Source organism: Macrotis lagotis, chromosome X (assembly GCF_037893015.1).
Source record: "Macrotis lagotis isolate mMagLag1 chromosome X, bilby.v1.9.chrom.fasta, whole genome shotgun sequence".
NCBI classification, from domain to species: Eukaryota; Metazoa; Chordata; class Mammalia; order Peramelemorphia; family Peramelidae; genus Macrotis; species Macrotis lagotis.
Window position 1 is genome coordinate 596560954 of NC_133666.1, and position 21351 is coordinate 596582304.

Consider the following 21351-nt stretch of genomic DNA (forward strand, 5'->3'; position numbering starts at 1 on the left):
GTATTTTAGTCAGAATTAGTAAAATTCTTAAAATCTAATATATCAATTTGACTAAGAAATGACAAATATTCCAAGTATGGAAATGAATTTATGTTGGAGTGCATTCTAATTTTAATAGTTGATTCTTGGAATTTCACATAATAATAATAATAATAAACTAATTGGCTAGCAGTGGTACCCAAAAGATAATCTCTTTGGATGGAAAGATAACAAATAGAGAGTGCCCTATAGGGAATTATGGCTACCATTGAGGGACTACAGATTTAATAACATTTGATTGTATAACTCCCTCTATTCCTTAGTCCTCCCTCCCTAAGGTAAGGTGGAGTTAGTTCAGGAATATGACCATCAGTCTTTTTTGTGAAAGGGATAGAGAAATCTGTAAAATATGGAAGCTTTCTTAACCTTTAAACTAGACAACTCTGTCTCCAAAGCTTAATGATGCTTACAATATTTAGGATGGCACCAAGGAAATTAATCAAGATGGAGGCAAAGATGATAACATTTCTGGCCAGATAGGTCTCATTAATCCAACAGCAAGTTTTCCGCAGCACAAGTGGTAAACATTTATAATCCTCTGCTGTGGTGATAAGAACAAGCGCCGAGTGTAGCATGATCAGGAGTGAAAATTGAATGACCATTGGCATCATCCTGCAAAGAAGAACAGAATACTGGGTGATTTAATGTTAGTCAACTCTTCTTGGTAAGTATTACCAGTTGTCTCACTAAGTATTTCCTTCTCCTGGGACTCAAACATTTTTCATTTATGCTTTATTCAAGAAGCAGCTAATAGTAGAAAACAGACTTGGGTAATCTTTAGGTTGAAAATGTTCTCCCCATGTTAAATATTTTGCCATGAAAACTAAATATTTGTTTAGATTTATTGCATCTGCTCATTTTTTTCCCTCTCATCTTTTCATTGGTTCAACTCACTAGGCAACGGCTGCCAAGGCAACATTTTGCTGAGATGATTATCTCAATATCCTAGCTGCAGGAGCTGGAGAAATGCCCTTTGCCCCAAAATGTGGGGCTTATAATGCACTTTCAGCCTCAACCTACTCAGATGCTGAAATCTGAACTCTATGCCTGGACCTCTCTATTTTTGTCACAGATGGAAGTATAGATTTTCCCATAGCAAAATCCTAGTCATCTAATTGTGCCTATAGATGTTTGAAGGCCCTCAACAAAATCTGGTTCCTTAGGTGGGTCAGGGGTGAAGACAGATGGAAAACTCTTGACACATTTTGCAGTTCGTTCACCTGATGGGTTTGTTTACTGCCTTCATCTGGACAGGATAATAGTTGACTCTTGGTACTTTTGCACTTTGCTCAGGTGCTGATGTTCTATGAAAGTAGAACCACTGAGAGAGGTTTATCCATTTCCTTACTTTGGAAAACTCAATTACAATCCTGTTATTTAAATCCCTTGTTTTTCAAAGCAGAATGTTAAGATTGAAGAAACCCTTAGATAAAACCTTGTCTTATGTTTTTAGCAACTGGAACTGAAAAAAGACATTTGAGATTATTTATAGCTTGACTCCAGGAATTTTCACTGGCTGTGTCTCAAGCCTGGGACTCTTTCCTCTCCTTGTCTTCACCTGCTAATTTTCTGTCTTCAACTCTTAGCTACAGTCTTACCTTCTGTGAGAAGCCTTTCCTAGCCTTCTTTAATCTTAGTGCTTTCTCTCTCTGAGATTATTCTCAGCATACCTTGTGTCTCTCTTTTTGAACATGGTTGTCTGTATGTTATTTCTTCTAACAGACTTTGAAGGTAGAGATGAAGTGGTTGTTTTTTTCTTTTCTTGCCTTTCTTTTTAAAATCAGAATTTAGCACAGTGCTTGTTATTAATGCTCTTAATAAATGCTTACTTACTGAGAAATTGGCACTCTTCATATTACAGATGGGAACAATAAAGTCCAGGAAGGATATACTACTTATGAAAGATTATATTGATAAGGTAGAATTTGAACCTCATGATTCACATCCCAGTCATTTTTCTACTAACACCCTGCTGCCTGCTTAGTGGTCTCTCAATGATCTCCAATACTGGAACTCCTTTCTTATGTGTTCACAACTTAAAAAGAACCTTCATATATATATATATATATATATATATATATATATATATATATGTATATATATATATAAATATACATATATATATATGTACTAAATAATGGAAACAATCTATACTTTCTGTTTTAAAGAAACCAAAGTAACTGGTTTACTTAGTTATTCAGAGTGTCACGGATGGAAGGGGCTTTAGCAATTATCAAATAGAATGCTTTATTTTATACCTGAGGAAATTAAGGTCCAAAGAGACGGGTGACTTTAAGCAGGATCAAAATAATTAACTAGCACCCGAGCTAGGACTAGAATCCTGAGCTCTCAATTCTTTGTTCAGCACTGTTTTCTTTTAAAACAATAGATAGCTTGCTAGTTCAATATACCTCAATGAGTTGGATTGGTTTTGTCGAACCATTGACTTTACAAGCTAATAACATTCTGACCAATTCCTGTCTATTTATATTTATACAAAGTATCAACCCTGGAGAAAATCTTGATCAAGTTATATTTCATCTCTAGTTTTCCAGCTCTTCATTCTTCTCTCCTTTCTGTAAATCTCCCTAATTTCACCATTACACTTAAGGGCTGTTCCTTGTCTAGAGCTCCTTGAAGGCAGGGATAATTTAATTTTTTCCTTGTATAGCTAGTGCTTGGTATTGTAGAAGCTTAATAAATACATGGTGATTGCTTAATTAAGAAATAAACTCTTGCATGTATTTATTATCCCAACTCGCATTGTCTTATCTGCTTTTCTCTAAAAATGACTTTTCAACTTGCTTTTGCATCGGTTTTCTTCCATAACTTCCATAACATTCATTTCCTACCTATATCACTTGGAAGCCTTATCTCCTGTCATGTGTCAGCTCTAGTGCTGCCCTCCAACAAAAGGACTTACCAGTTTTCCACCAATATCAGTGCTCGACATCTCAAAATTTTCATTCATTTTCCAAATATGTTGCATTTACTTATCTCTTTTAGTGTTGTCTATCTTCAGTAGAAAATAAACTCTTTGAAGGCAGGGATGATTTCCTTTTAATCACTATACCCAGAGTACTTCCTACTAGGTTATTAATAACTCTCAGATTGAATTAGATCTATTCATTCACTATTGAAGATCCACTGACATGCCCTGGCCTAGCCCTCTAAGCATTTCTTAATATATTTTTTACTTTTTTTCTAAGACAATGAGTTAAGTGACTTGCCCAAAGTCACACAGCTAGGCAATTATTAAGCATCTGAGGCAGGTCCTCACGACTCCACAGCTGGTGCTCTATCCACTGTACCACATAGCTACCCCTATCCTCTAAGTATTTCTTAAGAGTCCTCTTCTGTCTTCTTCAATAGGATCTTTTCAAACTGAAATATGAGAATGCACACTATAATACACATATTCACTTGAAGCACAAATGTCTATTCTAATATAATCAAAACAAATGGAATTAGGTTTGCATTTTTAAAATTTAAAAGAGATGTATGCTTAGAAAATGAGTGGAATGATGATCCTCTTAAAGGAAATGCTTTTATCATTGTCCTGAAGAGGCTGCTGTTTCTGATTGTATGGGATCAAAAGAAAACTAAAAATATCAATGCCATATCTCCTCATTTTGTCTCTTTCTCCTATCCCTAGCTATCTTTCAATATATCACCCCATCCCTCCTTTCCTTCTCTCTTTTTCTCTGTTTTTCTATCTGTTTCCTGTCATAAATACATATCTCACATGTATAAATTCCATTTCTTAGGATCTCTACTATATACAAGGTAGAAGGATTTGAAAAGAAAGTTATTGTGTAGATAACTGCTAACTTCTTGTCTTGAACCTCTTTGAGTTAATAATGAAGGAAATTAGGACCATAACTAGATAGCAAGAGATACTCACATGAATGAATAAAGACATGCTACTCATGCATGGGAAGTAGTACTATAAATGACTCCCTGAAATAGAACCAACACCCCCCCCAATTTTTAATCCTGGATTTGTCTGAAAGATTAAAAACAATAGCAATTTATACTCCTACTCTTATTTTTTTCATTCTCAGTACTTTTAGTACTGAGTCTTAATTCACATATATTCATATTATAATAATATATATTCATGATAATATTCATAATAATATTCATAACATATTATATATATATATATATATATATATATAGAGAGAGAGAGAGAGAGAGAGGGAGAGAAAGAGACAGACAGACACACACACACATACACACACATATATACAAATGAACAATCTTTGGCCTATTTTCCCTCATGGGTGAGGTCTTTTGAGAGCATCTACTTTGGGATCCCTGTTTCTTTTTGGATTCTTGGAGCCTATGCCAGCAGAGTATAAGAGCTAGAATTTTTTCCCAATTAGGACATATGTAATGGACCATGTCTACCATCTGAAGAACAACCTAGGTATGTACTAGTAAATATCTAAGACCAGATTTGAAATCATGCTTTCTTGACTCCAGGTCCAATATTTATTCACTACACCATTTAGCTATCTCTAGACATGTGGAAATGATGGTTTCCTATTGATAAGAATTATATTTCAAAATAAATATTACTTACTATTTATTTTCTTTAATAAATTTTGACTCTCTGAAAGGAAACATTCAAGAAATCTGTTTTCTATATAGTTTATATTTCTTTTGACTCCTTTTAGTTCTAGATGTAAAATCAACTTTTAAAACACATTTCTACTTTCATTGTGCCTATATAAAGCAGGTGTATGGTCTGACAGCTGAATCAGATTAAAATATCATTGGGGAATATTTAATAAAATAAATAAAAATACAATAAATATCGATAATGCCAATGTATATTTTTAAATGCCAATATTCAGGTAGTGCAGTGGATAGAGCACCGGACCTGGAGTCAGGAGGACCTGAATTCAAATCCAGCCTCAGATATTTAATAATTACCTAGCTGTGTGGCCCTGGGCAAAAGTCACTTAACTCCATTGCCTTGCCAAAAAAAACAACCTAAAAAAAGTCAATATTCAGGTCATGGAGATCATTAGTTTCAATTTAGTTTGATATCACTGCCATAAACTAACTATATATGGTAATTAAGTTCATTGACTCCTGAGGAGGGTCTTTACCCTTTCATCCTTTAGAGCAAATATTGTAAACATTTGATGAAGTGATAATTTTTGTTTCCTCTCAACATATGTGGAAAACAATTCTAATAATTCTCTTTATCACTTTTCTAAGGACTGAGAGGTGTTCTATTTAGCTTTAACTTCTTTTTGTGATCATTTCATTGCTTTAGAGTCATTATGGCAGTGCTTCAGTTCCTACAACAATGTGGTAAATCTTCATTGACATCATCATTGTCATCAGATTCATTATTACTATCAGCATTGATATAATTTTACTTGAACTATGTAACAACTTTGTAAGGTAGGTTCATCATTACCCTCTTTTACAGAAGACAAAATGAGCCTAAAAGAGATTAAGGGACATGTGAAAAGTCACATAGTAAATATCTGAGGAAGAACCTGAGCTCAGTTTTTCTTTCATACATCTACTACCCCACCCAGCTGACTCAAATAATTGGGCTTTAGATAAAGATTACATTCTTAGAGGAGCAAAAGATCGACATGGCACTTAAGGAGACTTGGGCACTTTAATATCTATAGGCAGCCTAAAAACTATTGTCTTTTGCTTGTCATTTCTGCCATTCCTTTGCCATAATTTTTTCTGATTGTTAGTTTTTTTGCAAGGCAATGGGGTTAAGTGACTTGCCCAAGGTCTCACAGCTAGGTAATTATTAAGTGTCTGAGGCTGGATGTGAACTCAGGTCCTCCTGACTCTAGGGCTGGTGCTCTATCCATTGTACCTCCTAGCCGCCCCTCCTTTGCCATTCTTACAGAAGTGGAATATTATTGAATAAACCTGAAATCCATTTCAATTTTGCATTTGATGCATAGGCTTCTTTGGTCAAAACCAAATCATCATCTGGGGTCCAATATTTGAGTGCTGATCTTTTTTGCCTTTATCTTGGCTGGTCTGTGGGTGGTAAATCTTTCCAGTTTGGAAGAACTTGACCAGGAATTCCTTAATTGAGCTTCCTTTGAGAAACCAGTCACTTCCAAAGCAAGATGAAACACCAGAAAGGCCTTTCAACTCAATAATAAGATTTCAGGGATCTCCTTCTAAAAACATCACCTATCTCTGTTAAAAAAAGATTTTGAAGGAAACTGGACATTATTTAATGATATTTTTAATACGAGAGAAGGGATTCTCCCAACTCCTTTCTACTTCCATATTGATCTTTTAATCATCATCCTCATAAAGCTAGTTCAAAAGTTCTTTGTAGAGATGAAAATTAGGGAGGTGGAAGTTCTTTTCTTGACACACCAAAAATCGGATGGCTCTAGTCCAATTTTCTAGCCTTACTGCATTCTATTCCTTTAATGTACCAAACACACTCTATACCAACTGAAACAACTCACCTCTCTCAAATCTGCACGCCTCAAGCAATTCTTCATGCCTGGAATGCCCTTCCTCAATTTCTAGTTTAAATTTTATCTGTCCTTCAAATCCTGGATTTAGATGTCAATTCATGTATTCATTCTTTCATTGATTTGATAAGCATTATTAAGTATTTACTTTGTGCAAGAAACATGCTAGTCCCTGGAATACAATGATACAAATAAAAAAAATAATTCCTATTCTTTGGGAGTTTGTATTCCACAGAGGTGGAATATAAACATAGAAAAGCTAATAATAAGTGATATTGGGGAAGGGGGGTTAGGAAAGATAACAAAGTATTTGAATTTCTTTCTCCTATGAAACTTCACATTTTGTCTTATATTATAGTTACTTATATGACTTATTATCTCTACTATATTCTAAGTTTCAAGAGATTGAGAAGGTATATTATGCAGTGATTTACAGAATATGAATTGGAAAAGACCACAAAGAAATTAAGAGTCCAATCCACATCAGAAAAGGAATCAGCATATACAATAAGGGATCTTGATAATATCCCAAATCTCTGGAGTTGACTTCCGCTATAGCATTTTATTTAATGGGAGTTTATCTTTGCACCCTTTGAAATCTAATTTCCCAAATTTAGCTTGCATGATAGATTATTCTCTCATTGATTCTCCTCTTTCATCACAAATTCTAGAAAGGAATGTCATTTTCTTAGTGGGTTCCTATCATTTCTTCTCCAGAATTAGTCTCCTTCTAGTGAAAATGAAAATCAGATTAGAATATCCCTTTATAGTTCCTTTACCTTGTGAATGAGTGGTTTGGCATTTCCTTATCCAGCTCAATAACAAATGAGGATATTGAGGCAAATGGGGTAAGTGACTTGTCCAGGGTCACTTAGATAGTAAATATTTGAGGCCAAATTTGAACTCAGCAACATGAGGCTTCCTGACTCTAGGTCCATCACACTATGCACTGTACCACATAGCTATTATATATCTATATATATATCTATATCTATATATCTATATATCTATATATATACATATATATATATATGTATATATATGTATATATATAGATAGATATATATATAGATAGATATATACATATATGTATATATAAAATCAAGCAGGCATTCTACATTCTATATCTTACTGTTATTGATAACAAGTTCATAAAATTCCTCTGGAATAATGTTTCTTGTTTTGATTGGTCCTTACAACTTTCAAGGCTGTTTCTATTTATAATATTATTTTTACTGTTGTTCTGATTCTGTTCTTCACTCTTCATCAGCTTATAAAGATCATTGGAATTGTTCAACCTTATAATATTGGGTTTAAATTCTTCTAGTTCTTTGGAGATCCAAAGGGAAACAATCTCAATGGGGGTGGGGCAGGGAGGTATGGGGAAATAAAATTTGTCTGAAGTGACTAACATGGGGGGCAGCTAGGTGGCGCAGTGGATAGAGTACCGACCCTGGAGTCAGGAGTACCTGAGTTCAAATGCAACCTCAGACAATAATTACCTAGCTGTGTGGCCTTGGGCAAGCCACTTAACCCCATTGCCTTGCAAAAACAAAAAAAAACAAAAAATGAAGTGACTAACATGGATGCATAGTGACAACCAATTAAATCCACAAAAAGAAAATTAACAGGATTACTATAAGAGCATGATGCAAATCTGCAGAAAACTATTGTCAAGAATGGTACGACTCAAAATGATCTGCTGTTGTCAATTACTCAATAAATATTTATTAAAAGCATACTTATATGCCAGGCACTTTGGGAGCACTGCCAAGGTAAGGACAAAGAACAGGTTTCTTTTTTTTAAAGAAAACTTTGTTGGAAGAAAAAGGAAGATCAAAAAAAGGGGCAGGAGCCCTGTTTAGGGTAGAGGCAGCAATGATAACTGGTGAAAGAAAAGACAGAGGTGCTTGAATATTCTTTTGTGTTTCTTTATCTGTCAAAATTATCTTTTGTACTGGAGGTGATGAAGGGGGAGAGAAGAAACAGGGAGGTGGAGAAATAAGAAGATTAAAAAAGACAGCAGTTGTGCCAGACTCAGAGACATATGTTATAGACATACCTATTTTATGTTGTATTTTTATTTATTTGGTAAATATTTCTCAAATATATTTAATCTGGTTAACTGAAATGGGTAGTTTTATGGTGGCAATGAGTTTGACACCTCTAATAAGATAGAGATTTCCTATTTGATTAATATATTTTTAAATGCTTAAATGCAAGTCACAAAATATTCCAGCATGTGAAGTGATGAAATCAAGACCCCCTGACCCAGATGAGTATTGAAAGAATAAGGAGAAATGATTGTTAGCCATGCCCAACATAATATTCATAGAATCAGAATATCATAGTTCTAGAATTAGAAGATACTTGAGGAGTCATCTGGGTCAACTCTTTAAGTTAAAGATGTGATGCCTGAGATCCAGAGAGGCTGAGTGATTTGCCCAATAGCAGTTATAGATTCTAGGAATAGCAGATGATAGCCCTTTTGTGCTCTACCTTTTTTAGACTTCAACTTGGAATATTGTGTTCAGCTAATTGACTTCAGGATTTAAGAAGAATATTGATAAAATGGTCAGTATTTAGATAGGGCAACCAAGGTGGTGAATGGCTCCCAGGTGAAAAGCTCTCAGGTGTATTTAGTGTGAATGAAAGGAGATCAAATAGTCTGAGACATGATAAATATATTTATGTTTTCAAAAACTTCAAATGAAGGCAGGATTAGACTTATTTTATTTGGTGCTAGAGAGTCAAAAACTGGAAGTAGGAAGGAAATGAGGCACACTCTCAGGAAAACTTCCTTTCAATTAGGATTGTACAGGAAAAGAACGAGCTCCCTCAAGCAGTGGTGGGCTTCTCCACTTTGAAGATCTTTAAAAAAGAATTTTGATGATCTATTGTCCAGGCTTTTATAGTCAGGATTCATTCATTCATTCATTCATTTGTTCATTCATTAGTTCATTCCTTTGCCCTCCCTGCCTTGCTTGCTTTTCAGTCTCTCTCTCTATCTCTCTCTCTCTCTCTCTGTCTCTCTCTCTCTCGTTCTCGCTCTCGCTCTCGCTCTTGCTCTCGCTTTCACTCTCGCTCTCTCTTTTTTCTAAATCTAAATGTGATTCTGCAAAATACCACTTCAGTTGCTAGTTCACTCATTTTAGAAAGCCATTCATGTCCTTTGCCCACTTCTCCTCCAATTTAAGTGTGTATGTATGTGATATCCAGTAGAATACAAATTCCTTGATGAACTATTTTCTTTCTAGTTCCTGTATTGCTTTCTCCCAAGCAACATATGTTAATTAGAACCTATTATATTCTATCAGTATTAATTAGTTTGATATGATTCCATAGGGATAGTGATTGTAAGTTGTCTATTGGGTCCCAGAGCTATGAATAACTAGTTATAACATTCACTCACCTAATTACAAGAACATACTTAATTTTAAACCTCTGGACCACCTTCTGTTGCCCAGTATGAGGAAGGAGTCCATCTTAGCAGAGATGACCCTTGCTTTGCCCATGGCATTCAATATAAAATCAATTGGTTTGATAATATACTCATCTGAGACATTTATAGACCTAGAACAGAGCTGTAGGGACTAGAATGAGTGAGGATCATAAAGATATCAGGATTTTAAGACATTCTGAGGTTCAAGTACAGTGTAACAAAGTTACACTCAATTTCAGCAACTGAACAAGCATTTATTAAGTGCTTACTATGTGAAGAAGCAGAAGGGGGCTGTTGTTTGTCTCAATTTTCTTATTGGGTAGAAAAATATATTTCCCATCACCTCACATGCTGGAATATTTTGTGACTTGTATTTAAGCTTTTAAAAAATACATTAATCAAATAGGAAATAAAATCAGATAAAATACTTTCTAATCAATGACATCCCATTTTCAGAAGGAATCACAAATACTAAATCCAGAATAGATTTATCATTTTGGACACCGTACTTTAGTGACTATTACAGCTGGATAAGCTAAGAAGAATTGTGCATTTATGTATTTTACTTTTTGGGCAGACAGACTTACCCTTTCACTGCTCTCAAGCTCATTCTTCCCTTGTCCCTATGGGAAGACTGCACTAAGAAAATGAAAAGAATGACATCGTATAAACTCTCTCTGGATTTTGAGCTCCTGAGTTTATATCATCTTTGACACCTACCATGACTTTGGGTAAGTCACTAAATATTCCCAAACTTGTTTCCTCATCTGTGAAATGAAGAGGTTAGTTAGACTCTATGACCCTTGAGATCACTTTCCCCTCTATTTCCATGGACCTAGCTCCCAGTACAAGACCAAATCAAGTGGGGAGGTTGCTCACCATTGCTTTTAAATTAGAACTAATATATAAGAAGCAAAACAATTAGGTTTAGGGCTTAAATAACAAATCTCTCTGAAAAAAGTTTCCCTGAGCATGGGACACCTGCTTTTAGAGCCCACCCTTGTCTTCCCACTCCTCCCATTCCTTCAGATTCAGGAGCAAGTCATCTACTTTAGGGCTACCCATGTTATATAACTTTATGGTGGCATAAGACTCCTCAAATTCAGCCAAATCCTCTTGACTATGCAGACTAACTTAAAATAAATACTCTTCTTTTCTGAACAATTCCCTTAACTAATGTGCATGCTTCCTTGCTGTGTGATCCTAGGCAAGATATTTAACCTTTGTTTTTATTTTTTTAATTTACTGCACTCATTCAAGTAACTTGTCCTTTTTTTTTTGGAGGGGGGAGTAGATGTGTGGGTATATGACACTTTTGATGCCAATGGAAAACAGCAGTTGTTTTGGTACAATATAATCTTATAGTTTTAGGGGAGGTACTTGGAGGCACTGAGAGATTAAGTGACTTCCTCAGGGCCACAAAGACAGAATGTGTCAGAAACAAGCCAGGAAGCCTGACTTCATGACTCTGAGGGCAGTTTTCTATCTCCTATGCCTCTTCTTATTATATCATGAACACCTAGTTAGTTGCTGATCTTTCTGGAGGCCCAAACTAGATCACCAGCTTCAAATCGATGTTCTGAATATCTCTTATAGCCTCCAGAGTAATAATTATTATGTTCCATTGTAATCCTCTTTGTATTCCATATACAGCTCTCCTTCCTTTTGGACAGACATGAACTTCCAGTGAGGAAGGCAGACTGATGAGGACATTTTAATGGATTAGTAAATCATTCAGATTTGTGTGCTGGTCTGTTACATCCAGTATCTTCATATTAAGGCTTTGTTTCTTCCATAAAGCATATGAATACCTCAACACAAAATACAGAAACCAACCTGCCTGAAGAAGACATCATGTTATACTATATGACAGGCCACATCGTGTTCTCAGAGATAATGAGCAAAACAAATGGTACTGAGGCACTGATACTGTCTGTTTTGTCTAATGCAGTTTTAAATAATTGGTGGCACAAGATTTCAAATGCCATTTTTTCTTCATTGTCTGAGAAGGGAAGAAAGACTCGCAATGGCTGAGTAATAGAATCAGGACAAAGAGTAATATAATTAGAACAGACTCTGATAGTAGTGACAGACATTTTGGAATGAATTTTAGATCTAATTATTCTGAATTCAGATTCCCTGGAAATGAGAGAAAACTGGCAAAGTAACCTGCTAAGCATCTTCAAGTTGATTGAATTACATTGCTCATCACAATTTATTGTATTTACCTTGAAGAAGGAAGCAAACTTTGGATTGCGGTGATAAAAAGAAGCACGATAAATGCACAGACCAAGTTTGATTTGAATACTTCATCCCTCATTTGAGAATACTGCAAAGAAAAAAGAAGAATGAGTTATCCGGTAGCTCAGTTTGCCCAAAATTTCAGGGAAATAAGCAAGATGAGTCCATTGATTCATCATTTTTAGAAAATTTAAAGGGAAATTCTTATTTTAAAAAAAAGGGAATTTTAAAAAGGATGCCTTTAAAACAAAGATCTGGGATATTTTCCCAACCACAACCCAGAGGCAAGCATAACTCACTTTCATACTAAGAGAAGGAAAGAGGAAGGAACAGATAGATTTTTTTTCCCTTGATCATATTATTTTTGTCTATTGAGTGCTTTTTTTTAAGAAAAGAAACAAACTTGCATCACCCACATACACAGCAAAAAAAAATACACAGGTTTTTTTTTCATGAGTAAACTTAAAGTCATTCAAGGATCATGAGTGGTTTGTGTTAATACTTGTGTGGGTAGAGAATTTGGAGTTTCCTCGATCTAGAATTTTAGAACAGGATGTGAACTTAGAAATCAATCAGTTCAACCTCTTCATTTCTAGAAAGAAACTTAAGTCCAGAGAAGTAGGTTACATTGGTCAAGGTGGAATAGAAATTAGTGACTGAAGTAGGGTACATTTTTTTGAAATTTCTTATTTTTTAAGCCTAAAATTATTATGATATATTTGCAAGAATTCTGAATTGAATCTTTAAGGAAAGATAAATATAACCTTTATATCCGGAAACTTTAGAGGTGGTCTAGATTAAAATAAAATGGTGCATCAGATTCATCAGATTCAAATAAAATGGATTTCTCCAAGTCATTTATTAGAAAATCACATATTATCATTATGTTGTTTTGTATCTTTATTTTGTGAAACATTTCCTAGTTACATTCAAGTTTTCTGGGCAGGGTTTGGGGTCTACTGGCTTTGAGTTTGGTACCTCTACTCTACAGGAACCCTTTTATAGTTTAAAAAGATGGGAAAGTTGCAGTACTGTATATGGTACATTAATTCCTGCCATGAGGTTGACAATGATTTCATTTTGGTTTTCTAGAGGACTTAGTAATATCTTGGTTTAACACTAAAGACTTTTAAACTGTATTTGCAATAATTAAATCTAGGTACAAGTCTTGTCTCCAGGGATGAGGGCAGGAACAGATCCAGTTGTAATTTCTATGATTCCATAGATTTATCATTTACAATGAAATTGCCCAAATGCATCAGGAAGGCTCAGATTTGCAAAAAACAAAACACCCCTCATTAGAAAACATTTGGCTTTCAAACATTTGGCTTTCAAACTCACAAATTCTTTATTAGAATAAGAGAGAAAATTTTGCCAAATTTTCTATGGGACACCTCAATCTACATGCCAGAAGTGATTTAGTACGAAAAATTCAATTTTTTTTCATATTGATTCTATTGGTACTGATTTATTATTGATAAATTCATCTATCAGTCAACTTTTCCCTTCCTCTTTTCCAAAATATTCTTTGCCCTCTTCCAGACTAGGTGTTCATGGATATAGCTTATATCTTGGTCAATTAGATATTGACTGCTAAGACCAAGGTTATGGGCTCAGTCATTGTGTAGGAAAGTGGTTTCATCATCTTTCAGTGTTAGTTTTGTCGTCTTCTATGATGACCACAACAAGTATGAAAAGAGGGTACAAGCTGACACAGCTGGATAGATCTGTGTAAGTAACCCTTACTAAAGGTATTATAGCTTGAAAGTTGGAAGGGACCTCAGAAATCTCTAGATCAATCCCTTCATTTTATAGAAAAGGAAATTAAGGTTCAGAAAATTTAAATGATTTGCCCAAAGTTACACAGGTAGAAAGTGGTAGTGTCAGGATTTGAACTCAGGTCCTTTGATTCCAAATCCATTGTTCCTTCCACAACATCATGCTGTCTCCTGGAAAAAAACAACATAAATTTCATGTCCTATTAATGGTGGTAAGTAGAACCCAGTTTGTCTCCATTTAAGTAACATTTCTTCCATGAAAACTTCCCTGATATACCCAGATGAAAATGATCTCCCCCTTTGCTTAATTTTCTAGAACCCCAAAGCCTTCTCATAATAGCTCACTTTTATTTACAGTACTTTTTTATGCATTTGGTTCATGGTTTCATTGATGTAGGGAGATTCTGGAGAGAAAACTCCCTTCACTAATGTACATTTGTAGCTTTTATGGATCCTAGAGTCTAAAGGAAATCATCTGGAACATTGAGAGATCAGACTTGTACAGAGTGTCAGAGACACATTCAAACTCGAGTCATACTGATTTTTGAGCCATATATCAATCCATAATGCAACACTCCCAATATAGAAATTAAAGGCTTGCAAAATCCTTTCCACATAGCAATGTGAGCTAAGCATCATAATATTATATATCATTATAAGCATCATAATCAATCCCATCTTACAGATAAGGAAATTGAGACTGAGACTGATAATCATAGTCACACAACTAGCAAATGTCGGAGGAACTAAATCCAGTTCTCTTAACATTAAAGCACTTTCCATTTTCTAATATATTAATTTCTATACTTGTATTTTTACTCTGTACTGTCATTTCTTAAGAGGAGGGACACCTATTATTTATTTTTGTAACTGCCTCAGTGGTTTGCATAGGGTGCTCAACAAATGGAATAAATATATTGATTCATTTAACATTTTAAAAATACCATCATTGGCAAGGAAGTATGCTTATATGGTATTTCAGGAAGGACAGAATACAGAAAAACTCCTTAAATTTCATAAATAAGTATTATCTCAGAGGACAAAAGTTTTGGATCAATTCTAACCAAATTTATTAACTAAATTCATTCATTCTTCCTTGTTTTCAAATAGGTTGGTGTGTCTAGACACAACTAGAACACTGGAAGGAAGACAATATTTGATTGTCTCCAAAGAGGTGAGTTTTTTTCAGGACAAAGTCCTATTTAGATTCAGAAATATAAAATATTTTCTGTCAGATCCATAAAACTAATATCTATCATTCATATAAGTGCTTTAAAATTTGCAAAGTGTTTTATAAATCTCTATTTTATTATTTTCTCATGACAACACTGGGAAAGGGGAATAGTTAAGGTCAGGGTCTCACAGCTATTGTGTTTGAGGCTGGATTGGAACTCAAGTCTTCTGATTCTAGATTTAATCCTCTGTTTACCATGCAGCCTAGTTATCTGAATTTTGCCTTGTACACAGAAGTCATTTAATGTTGTTAAATTGGTCAACTGGTCCAATGGTCATGGGGGAGACTTCAGAAATCAATTGCCCCATTTTACCCAGGGGGAAAAAAGTCACCTTTCTGAAACTACATGAATAGTAAACCAGAATCTTACCTCAGGTCCTCTGCCTATAAATACTCTGTTGCCAATATAACACTGTGTTGTAATAATTAATACTGAACTCAGTCATGGTTAGTTCTTTTACCTATCATCACTCCAAATATTGGTTGTACATATTTAAACTTATTTGTGCTCCATCTCAAGAGAACACTAGCCTTCATCCTCCTGGTCTGACTAATATTTTCATATTTGGGTTCTCAGTCAGTGTTATTATATTTTTATGCTGTGAATTCTCTTCAACTACAGCTTAAGGTGAGAAGTCCTTCAAATTTACCATTTCAATTCTTCCTTCAAGAGTTAACTCCAGTGCTCTTTTAGGATGCTTTGCTTTATTCCCACTCTTACCCCATCAGAATTTACTTCCTTCTTGGACCTTCAACAAAAATGTTTTGGCACCTTCCCTATATTTTTACCATTTCATACATTGTATTACAACTATTTGTGCCTAAATCTCTTCCTTCCTAGTAGAGGATAAGCTTCAGGAAAGCAGAGCACTTCATCTTCACATTTGCCAAATAATAGAGACAAATCTTCTCGTCTGATTCTGAACTGCTTGTCATCTAGAGTATTGTACTTACTGAACTTGCCTCCAGTTTATTCCCTTATCAATGCACTTATGAAATGTCAAGTTTAAATTATCTTTTTTGTGTGTATGTATGTGTGTGAATATTACTCCTGAGTGCCAAGCATAATAACCTGAACAGATGTTAATGTTGCTACCTACCAGAGTTAGAATGATAGAATTTGAAGAACCTTAGAGATTATCAGGATTTATCTGTTCATTTTATGAGAGGCGGGAACTGAGAATAAATTAGGAGGAATACCCTAGGTCACACAGTGAGTTAATTGATGGGATGAGATTAGAAATTAGACTTCCGAATCGTAGGTCAATATTCTTTCTATTATATCTCTTAGTAATCTCATAGATAGGGTTGAGTCAAAGAATACAGAAGTTAGGCTAAAGTCTTATTTAGAATAAGTATTGGGTGATTATGGATAATAAGTATTTTTTTGCAAGGCAAATGGGGTTAAGAGGCTGATAATAAGTATTGAAGTAGATACAGTGTTTAAAGAAAAAAGGTCCAAACTAAAAATTTGTGGCTCTTCTGCATAGGGAGTAATATTCAGGATAGAATCCACTTTTCCTACCTAGATTCAGTGGACATGTGGAATATTAAAATATATCTGCTGCTCTAGAAGAAAGACACATTAGCAGAAAAAGAAGAGATAATTTTGAATTCACAAAATATTTCAGAGGTGAAAATAACTGAGAAAAAGTCATTGGACTTTGCAGAGAAGGATGGTGTTCATTCTTTTGATATTTGGTCTATGTGGGAAGTATATACATGCAATTCACTTTAATGCCAATGGACATCTAGAACCTCTTGTAATAGATTTCCCTACCTTCCCTTTCCTTCTCCATGCCTTGGAATTGTCTATCCTCCATATGATGGGATGCAGTCCCTTCTTATCTACACCTTCTAGGGTTCATTTTTCTTTCAAGCCTGAGGTTAAACACTATACTCTACATGAAGCCTCCAGCTACTAGTTCACTCTATCCCAATATTATCTTGTATCCATTTTTGGATGTATATTATATATTACATCTATTATATGTAGTACATTTTTGTAACTATTATATGTATGTATATATATATATATTCATATTGTCTCTCATTAGAATGTCAGATCTAAGAAACAGAGATTTTCACTTTTGTATTTGTACTTAGCCTACAATTATTGAATGTAAATACTTAAAAATCCTAATTGATTGATATCTTTCAGAAAAGAAATTATTATATACTATGTTACAGGAAATAGTATAGAATAAATTGGTCACATAAAGAAAATTGGTTCATTTATGAAAAGGTTTATTCCTTGACCCCTCTGCCTCATTTAGCAATGTTAATCATCCCCTTATATTTTTCATTCCTTCTCCTCTGTTTGGTTTATTTGACATGCACTCTTAGTCTTAAAGATGGGTAATCTCCCCAGATTCTATCCTTTGCTCTCTTCTCCTCTTTTTCTGCACTCATTGTAATGCCAATAATTTTCATTATTCCAATTAACAATTCTAGGAAGGTGACTCAGAAATTTTTATTTTCATCACCAATCCTTCCCCAGAATCCCAGGATAATATAACTAACTGTCTGCTGAATATCTCCATGTGAATATATTAGTGATACTTCAAATTCAAAATGCCCCCACATAGTGATGGCCTCTTTTTCTCTTCCTCTATTTCACTAGACATTATGATAACTGTAGGTACCAAGGCTCATAATCTCATCTCTGACTGTTCCTTCTCTACTCCCTGCATCCAATAGATTGTCAAATCTTCTGGCTTCCCATTTTTGGCATCCACATCCTACTGTTGCTACTTCCTCCATTCTGTTCCAAGTCTGGTAACATCACAATTAGACTTTTGTTATTGTGTTCTTTCTTTAGTCTGTTCCTATAGATCCACTCCACAGTTCACATTGGTACCCAATGTGAAATAAATGTTCAAGTTACTCTATTAGTAAAACTAATGCATTTCTTTGATCACATACTTCTTTTTGTAATAACTTTATTAAAGGCGCACCCTGGCTACCTGCCAAAAAAAGTAGAAACTTTCTATCGTTATTTTTTATGACCCATCCCAGTTTAGCTTTGCCTTACTTTTCCAACTTATTCCTTAGTGCTACTTTTCAGGTACTCCCTCTGTATTCCAGGAAAACTGGACAACTCTCCAAACAATTTCTCTTGTCCTTTTCTAAGCCTATATCTTTGCTTCAAACTATCTTTCATTCCTGGAATAGACTGTCTACAATTTATTTTAATCCCCAACTGGAAGTCACCTTCTCAATGAAGGCTTTGTTGACCTTTCTCTCCTCCCTCTCACCACAATTGAAAGTCATTTACTAGAATTTTCCAAAGGACTTTGGCTGGAATATTCCTTGGTGCTTCTTGTACTATAGTTATAGATTACTTTTGGCTAAAGTTATTTTTCTACATGTCTTCTCTCAACATTCAAAATACACTGTTTGCCTTTAGTAAATAGCTTCTGGTGTACTGACCTTTATCATCCCAAAATATGGCAGAAAATACTAGAGTGACTAGTATGTTAAAGCAAATAAATTGAATTTCTTATTAGCTGGGTTACTGGTTGAATGTACCTGATGAGCAAAAAGATAATATAGTCTGAATGCTAATTCTTGCCTGAGTGTTCTATAAGTTCCTGAACAAAATATTTTAGAAAAAATGGGGAGAAAAGAGCAGTTTTTCCCTTCAAGATTTTCTCTTCAGCTCAGAGATAAAGAAAATAGAATTGATTTTGCTACTAATGGCCTAGTTGACTACAGTGTAGAAAAATTTGCATTTTACTTTTTCATTTCTTATATTTATAGTGCTATTTGAAATCTCCTTTAACAATAATTATGAATAAATGCGAATATCTGCCTTTCTTTTAAAAATAATTTTCTTCCTCTTTGTGAACTTTCTTCAAGCCCTCCTCTTATTTCTCTTCTTTCTTCCTCTCCCTTACTGGACAATTTATGATAAAAGGGTTTCTAATATATTCTAATGGAGTATATCTCAGAAGTTTAGACTTAAGACCTCCTTGCTGACTGTTCTCTCATCATTAATATCCTTGGCAATTAGGGTGAGAGCTGGGAGAAAGGGGAGATTTGCTTTCTTTATACTTCTCTTCCAAAGCAATGCAGGGGTTGTTTTTTATATTAATTTAGGGTGACTTTGGTATAGTCTGGTACTGTCTACTTGTGCAACACCAGAACAATTCCGAGAATTATTTTGGCTTTATATTAAAAACCATAAAAAAGTCACCTTTCTACATAACAATACCATTAGAGACAAAAATATTTATCATTCTTTGCCAGCTGTGCATATGACCAGCATCAATCATTTTGGCTATTATATTCAAAATCATTTTTCAAATTAATATCAGAGATGAAATGCTAATCATAATTTCTTGCTCATCGCTCTTCTAGATGTTGGTTTTTTCAAAGAATCATAGTTTTTTTTTAAATAAAAGGATATGCTAGAGTCAGGTTGAAGCGGTGGCTCAGAGAGCTGGTGGTAAAATTTTCATTGTGAGCATTTAGACAATGGAAATTGGCAAATGGTACAAACCAGGGTTTGATTTATTATTTTTTTGGTTGTCTAGACTTAAGGAAGTAATGGAGAACATGCTGATAATCCAGATCACACTTAAAAGTGAGTCCTGTGTATATGTTTTGAAAGTTGGCCATTTACCAATATATTCTTGCTATCTCAGGGATCATTTAGATTAATATGCATTTTGCAGATGAGGATACTGAGGCCCAGTTAAATGACTTCACCAATATTACACAAATAAAAAGTCGCAAGAGTTTATTTAGGATCTTTTTTAATAACTTAAAATAATTCAATAATTATTAAAATGTTATTTTAATTTAATCTATTGTTATAATTAAGAAATGATTATTTTAATAAAATTATTTGAATAATTTAGTCATTGTTAAAATAATTCAAATAAAACAATTTTAATAATATTTTTAATAATGATTAATAATTAATTCTAATTTGCTACCAATGTAATCAGATTGGGTGGTGCAGTGGCTAGAACACCATCCTGGATTTCAAATCTGACTTTAGTCACTTGAATGGTGCTGATAAACATGTTATCAGTGCTTCTTGTCATCCTGTATATCTCTTGCCTTTAGTACCCAATTATTGATTGTAAATTCACAAGGAAAATATTATAGAGACTAAGTTAGAAAGGACTCTAGAGATCATTTAGATGTATAATATACCTGTTCATATGGGAAGTGTGAGGGGTGATAAGTGAGTAGCCATGGAGGGCCATACTGATACCACTGCAATTTTAAGAAAAAGTGAGGAAGGCCTACAGAGACTGTTGGGTAAACTTTCTGTGATGAACTTTTGGCAAAATGAAGACAAAAACTACAGAGGATGACAAGAAGCACTGATAACATGTTTATCAGCACCATTCAAGTGACTGAGGTCAGATTTGAACTCCAGGATGGTGCTCTAGCCATTGCACCACCCAGTTGCCCTATCTGGGCACTATATTGGTAGTAAGTTAATTGTACCAGGAAACAATGAGGAAAAGGTGTTTACTCTCAATCCAGTTTCACATGTGGATTTTTTCTTAAGTCTATCAATATTTCTGATTAATCACTTTAGCCAACCAAGAGTAAGATAGAATTTTTCATTAAATGAAATGTTGGCCAAAGAAAGGGGATAATTGAAGCAGTAGACAGGGAGCCTAGATATTTTTACCTCATTCCTCAAATACATATTATTAATGGAAAGATCCCAGTTTCCAATTATATCTAAAGGACAAACTATTCTTATTTTGTTCATTTATCTTGATTTTTGCCATTTTAGTATAATCTCTTTGAGGGGAAGACCTGTGTTTTTGCTTTTCTTTGTATCCCCTGAACTTAACTAGTAGCTTGTTGACTACTAAGAACTACTAAGACTTCTTTCATTCATTCACTGAATATTCTTTTAGTAAACATTAAGCAGTCACTGAGTTATTTAATCCCTTTTAGGTTAGGTGAGAGATTAAGTATGCCACAAGAATTGATCTCAAAAATGGGGTCACTCTAATGAGGGAAAAGAAATGTACACAGATAATTGTGTTAAAAAGAACAGTGTGATTAGGACCAAGAAGGAAATCCAAGGCAAGTACTATGAGGAAAGTGGAAAAGAGAAATACCATTCTTTCTCAACCTTGTTCCATTATCTTCTCC

General features: G+C 34.4%; 1 protein-coding gene across 2 annotated transcripts in view; it reads right to left on the bottom strand.

The window, feature by feature from the left end:
- The window catches only part of ADCY8 (adenylate cyclase 8), a 397409-nt gene that overhangs the window by 125333 nt on the left and 250725 nt on the right, over positions 1-21351 (bottom strand). For both annotated transcript variants that reach the window (XM_074202342.1, XM_074202341.1), the window contains 2 exons: positions 12195-12295; positions 450-651 (listed from right to left, as the gene is read on the bottom strand). In XM_074202342.1, coding sequence (XP_074058443.1) covers positions 450-651; positions 12195-12295 — 303 coding nt within the window. The remainder of the gene's footprint in view (positions 1-449; positions 652-12194; positions 12296-21351) is intronic.